The 6,271-nt window shown below is 40.4% G+C and overlaps 1 protein-coding gene across 1 annotated transcript; it reads left to right on the top strand.

The window, feature by feature from the left end:
- On the top strand, positions 1-712 carry LOC142072072 (interferon epsilon-like). Its single transcript, XM_075128278.1, has 2 exons — positions 1-70; positions 114-712. Exons 1-2 carry the CDS (start codon positions 1-3, stop codon positions 710-712), a joined length of 669 nt encoding a protein of 222 aa, XP_074984379.1.
- Positions 713-6,271: the final 5,559 nt, after the last annotated feature.

The following is a 6,271-nucleotide window of genomic DNA, read 5'->3' as shown; positions in this document are numbered from 1 at the left end:
ATGATCAAAGAAACATTCTCCAACCAAATACTTAAATTCAGAGACAAAAAGGAAAGACACAGCAGTCTACGTAGGACCCTCAACGAACTCCAGCCTCAAGGTTCCACACAAAGCAAAGGAGCGAAAAGACATCATCATGACCACCAGGTTATTGCTGCACGTTTGCCTCATACTGCTCTTCTCCACTGAAATCTCATCTCGGCTCTGTACCATGCTTCACTTCCAGCAGAACAAAGTGAACAAAGAGAGCTTAGAGCTTCTGCAGAAAAGGAGCAGAAATTTCCCCGCACAATGCACAAATGAAAGGGCAACTTTCAAGCCCACCCAGGATATTGTCCAACTTTCAGTGGCCCAGAAGGAGAATGCCAAGGTGGTAATTCAAGAGATCCTCCAAGAGATCTTCAACATCTTTAGCAAAAACCTCACCCAAAGTGCCTGGGATGCCACTTCCATAGTCAGGTTCCAAAATGGCCTTTACCAGCAAATTCAGCGGCTGGAGGCATGTTTGAGAGCACAGATGGAGAAGGAATTAACCAACCTGGAAAGTCAGAACCTCCAGATCACCAGTCGGAGTGTGAAACAATACTTTCAGGGGATAGATGCTTTCCTGAAAGAAAAGCAATACAGCCTGTGTGCCTGGGAGATCATTCGCATGGAAATACCTAGATGTTTTGTGCTAGTTGACAAACTCACTCGAAGACTGAGTAACTAAGGTACAGTACAAAACTTTTCCCTGGAGTAAATGAATTCACATTAAGGTAATTTATACAGCTGAACAGAGATAACGGATATTTTATAACTCTGCTTATATAGGGCCTGGTCCTTCTTCTACAGGGTCAATGGCCAAATCGCAACTGATTTCCTGGGCAGCAGCTTCAGGCTCTTCCTGTCCTGTCCTGGAAATGATTTGCAATTACATGGATTTATTTTTCTGTAAAAAGAAAAGGGGTACTTGTGGCATCTTAGAGACTAACCAATTTATTTGAGCATAAGCTTTCGTGAGCTACAGCTCACTTCATCGGATGCATCCGATGAAGTGAGCTGTAGCTCAAGAAAGCTTATGCTCAAATAAATTGGTTAGTCTCTAAGGTGCCACAAGTACTCGTTTTCTTTTTCCAAATACAGACTAACATGCCTGTTACTCTGAAACCTGTCATTATTTTTCTGTGTTTCTACTGTCATTTAGGTTTGCGATTCTTCATAATCTCTCTCATATCAGGTGATGTTATGTATTGAATAATTGGCAGACCATGCAACAAAGTACGTATGTTTGGAATCCTTAGCCACCTCACCAGTACTTTGGTCATCAAATAATGATACCCCCAAAGTACTCTGACTTCTATACATGTAGTATGTTTCTATTATGAGCATGGTGGCTATTTATTAATCTGTCCTCATCCTATACCACAGGTTGAGAAGTTTCCTAGAGACATTTATAAAAAATATGAACATGGGACTCTCTGACCAGGAAGAAAGGACCAACAGTTTCCCAGGATGAACGTGAAGAGATACCAATTCTTTCATAAAAGACAAGCAGTTCAGCCTCTCTGCTAGCAGGAGAATCCATGTGGAATTATGGGGTTTTCAAATGTCGGACAAACTCACAAAGAAGTTTAGAAATTTAAATATCAACATTTTTAGAAGTACTAACCGAAATCAAGTAATAATTTTTAAATGATTTAAAATCTGATGCAGTGGAATTTTAAAAGATGTCGTTACTATATCTACTGAAAATATTTTCAGATCCGTTTACGATATTTGTAACAGGGCATTTATGTCAAATTATTATTTATTTATTGTTCTTATTTATGTATTTATCATAGATATTTGTTACTTACCAATAAATAATTATTTTATATAAAATGGCAACCTATACCAGTAATGATTTGAATAAAATACCGATTGAACCAAAAAGAAAGAAAAGGAGAATAAAAAAACCCCTGTAATTGTTCAGCCTGAAAACCCCAATTCCAGAGAGTACTTATGCATGAGACTAACTTAAAGTAGGTGAGCCATCCCGCTCATGTTAGTGCTTCCAGCTGGGAACATGCTTCAATACATTGATGAACCCAGTGTCCCAATTTGCACGAATTCCATTTTAAAAATAATCATTGCAGAACGATAATTAGCCTTTCCATTCAAACAGACCACACACCACACCTGAATTCTGCCACCTTTTACTATTCTACTTTGTACCAGGTTACTTGTCCCCCAAAAAACTTGTCAATTTGGATGTTTGGTGTAGTAGACAGTTGTATTGGAAGAGGCTAGATTGGTGCCCTTTCCACCACTAAGCAAGAGTGCATGCACCCCTTAACACACACCAATTACATGTGAATAATGAGAGCAGGAATGGGGCATTCTGTATTAGAATTATCAAAGTTTCTCTTTGTCACCTCTAAAACGCATTTCCCCATTGGGTGGAATGCGTCAGTCAGTTACTGCCCACGAAAACTATGGAATTCTTCTGAATTCTTCTTGCTGTCTGGTCACCCTAGCTGGGATATCAGCTGGGAAGTCTCTGAAGCTTGGCTTGGGCTTCCTCAGCGAGGGGAAGTATGCAACCCTTGCCTGGCTGGTGTGGTGCTCTGTCACCCTCTACTGGCACCTGAACCATTTAGAGATTGAGGAGTCTGCTACAACTCTGGCTTAAGAGGCATTATCACATGTTCACACAGTCAAGGCTCATGCACTAAGGTTCAAATGTCCAAGGTTCAATCCTGCCTGCTGACAACTTCAGCCTGTCGGCGTTACAAGTGGGGGCTCATCTAACATGTCAATTGGGAAGTCTTTGAAGCTCAGAATGTGCTTTAACATGTCCACTCCCAGAAATATACCCAGAGGTGTTTACCTCTTCCAGGGGCCATGTAATACGTGTAGATTACAATATGGAGACACTTTGCACAGGATTCTAACACACTATTGCTATTTACTTAATCACTCGGAACATACAGAAAACGGAACAAAAATTGTAAACCCTTTCCGCAATTTCCTGCCTCAGTTTCCTCAACACACCAGGCCATTCTATGAGCCTGTATCAGAATCACCTGGGGTCATCCAACATCCTTCTGTTGCAATGCATCACTTATATGCACAAAAACAGAGCATTCTCCTCCAGCTCACATAACCTGGCCTTGGCCAGTTCATCCCCTTCCTTCCTCTTACCCAAATGTCCTGTGGGTCTTCCCCCTGGGATATCTTTGAGAACCTTTTGGTTTTTCATCTGCTCTTTGTTGACCTTCGGTAACTTTCCACTCCTAACCCCCATTCTCCTTAACACCAACTTCACCAAACTGGTTTCCCAACTGGTTTCCCGTTGTCCTCAGCCTAGTGAGTACCTTCTGGAGGTCCTGTCCAACCGGATGGATACACATAGAAAGAGGTTTCCTATGATGAGGAAATTTCATGACAACAACTTCATAATATCACTTTAAAATTAACAAGTCTTACAGAGACTCCACCTCCTCCCCCCGGCCTCCACCTGACACACACACAGACACACACACACACACACACAAACAAATCAAGCCATATGAATCAGGCTTGTGTACACTCAAGTCAGCAATTCTGTCCCCCAGTTTTCTGACCAGCTGGTGCCACCCCTCCACACCCTCGAAATCAGGCGTGTGTGCTCCTTGCCACCAACAACCAGTTTGGTGCACAGAACGGATTAAACTTTCAGTTATAACATCAACAATGCCTAAAAATTACCTAAACCCAACATTTAAAATTATAGTAATAAACCTGCCGGTGGCATCAGATCTAGTGAGGATCCTCCTCTCTACCAAGTTTGGTGTAGGTGGAAAGTAGTTCTGAAGAGCTATCAGTCAACTGTAGCACTGCCAACCACATAATTCAGCCACAGCCTGAATATTTGAGACTGATTCAACATTTATGAAAAATGTTTGGCCCTTTGAAAACATTTTCTGAAATATTTGTATGTGTGAGTTTTTGTTGGAAAAGAATATCTCTGTAGTCAGAAAGTATAAGAAACACTCATATAAATACATATTTTAAAGAGACTTTTTCCACAGAAGTTCATGCAGCCACCTGGAAAGCAGTTTTGAATTTGAAGGCAACCATCCCAGGAACAGACACAATAGCGTTGACTCAGGTGAACCATCACACAGAACAAGCAGCAAATTATGAACAGCAAAGGGAAAAGATGTGGTGACAAGGTCCTGAGCAATCAGAGTGGAATGTGTATAAATCATTTGTCAAATCTTTTTAAATAAATACATTGGCAAATTCTGAATTTCTTTGCAGATTATTTGCAAATTGGAAAAGGGGCTACACTAACCTCTTATTTCATATTCAAATTAAGCTGGCTGACACAGAAAAAAATAATTCCAATAAAATTTCCTGCTATTTTCACTGAAATTTAAATGGACAGGATTTCATCAAATTCTAGCAAATATTTCAACCAACTCTGTCTCCATCTAACCTTTCCCAGAAAACAGGCTCATTACAGATGAAAATATGCTGAAAGACTATGTGTCTTTCCTCCCATAGCTTTCTTAATTTAACAGGAAAAGCTTAAATTCAGATTATTTAATTCCTCTCCTTCACATAACTATTATCTCCTGAAGCTTCAACTTGCCAGGAAATGCACACGCAGAACTCCCAGTGGAGTAAATGCAAGATTGGGGTGCAGCACCTCTGGTATGATTGGGTCCCTTATATGGTATACTTATGTACAATAAACTGCATTTTTGAAAGTGACATTTCCGAATCGTTTAGGCAAAACTCTAGATTATGATTTTAAAAAGTGCTCGAGGTGATGGGAGAGGGAGATGTAAAAGAAGTGACACAAACAGAAATATGGTCATGTTTTCTTCTTTTCCTTCTTTAAAATTAATATGAAAACATTCCTTTTCAATTTTTGGGTTGAAAACCATTCCCTTTCACTGATGGAAACTCCAACATGACAGCCTAGTGCTATGGTATGAAAAACAGAAAGTGAAACTTGCTACAGAAAGAAGGCTGCAAACTTCACTCATCAGACCACTTGAATTTCAATGTCCAAGCTCAGTGAAATGCACATTGAAAAAAGAATAAAGCTTGAATGGTGAAAAGGCAAACACATTTGAAAGTGACATTCATTTATATCAGTTGCTCTAGCATATTTTTTACCAGCCACACAATCTTTTTGACAGGTTTCAGAGTAACAGCCGTGTTAGTCTGTATTCGCAAAAGGAAAAGGAGTACTTGTGGCACCTTAGAGACTAAATTGGTTCGTCTCTAAGGTGCCACAAGTACTCCTTTTCTTTTTACAATCTTTTTGGACAACTCCCTTCCATGTCACTACACTACATCACTGGGAACTACTCAGAACTGCCCGAGAAGACAGCATGTTCACACCCTTCAACTGTACCTGTTCCTTGGGCTTTTCACAACTGGTATCAGGTTCTTAAGTAAACCTCACAGTTGCTCAGTGCTCTCTGTCCATCCTCTGGTATTGGCCTACACACATGGTTTTTCATCTCTCATATTTCAAATGGCCAGGAAATTGCGAGAGATTAATAGAGACTTCTCTGGCCCCAATCTCCCACAGGAATTCTTTTCAGGCTTATCAAATATTAAGAGGTCCCTATAGCATTACTCCCTCTCAAAGGCTGGAAGGAAAGAATGAGACAGCCAGAGCATAGCAGGCTTTTCTGATTTTGAGTGCCACACCAGAAAGGGAAAGTTTTCCACCTGCTGGCAAAGTGAAGGAACAGCAGCTTTACACATCACTTCACCGCTGTTATTTGCAGAGTCTAGCAAAAAGAAGCTCTGCAGTAGTTCCCCCCATCTGCCAAAATTCACTGTTATCACTTAAAAGCATGGATAGTCTTGCTGATGTGACAGACATTCAGACCTGCCGAGCAGTGCTAACTACAGGAACTTGGGAGCAAACAGACAGGTCCCTACTCTAACCTGTAACTGGATGACACTGTTCATTATCATATTCTTCTTACTCTTTACATTTTCGTTATCTAAGAGGGCAGGGAGGACCGAAGGAAAGAAATGTTGGGGTTCAGTAATATTAAAGTAGTTACCAACTGGGATTTGGTTCTTCGAATGACTTGTTCACTTCCACTAAATAGAAAGGAGGAAAATGAAAGTAAAAACCTCAAGCAGAAAAAAACCTGAAAAGTAGAAAGTGATGAAAGAAAAATCTTTTCCGACAGAATGCTTAAATTCAGAGACAGGGGTCGAAAACACAAAAGTTTACAGAAGACCTTGAACAGACACCAGTTGCTCAAGTTCTACACAAACACAGGGAATC

This window comes from Caretta caretta, chromosome 5, assembly GCF_965140235.1.
Source record: "Caretta caretta isolate rCarCar2 chromosome 5, rCarCar1.hap1, whole genome shotgun sequence".
In the NCBI taxonomy this organism is placed as follows: domain Eukaryota; kingdom Metazoa; phylum Chordata; order Testudines; family Cheloniidae; genus Caretta; species Caretta caretta.
This window is presented reverse-complemented; position numbering and strand designations above follow the sequence as displayed.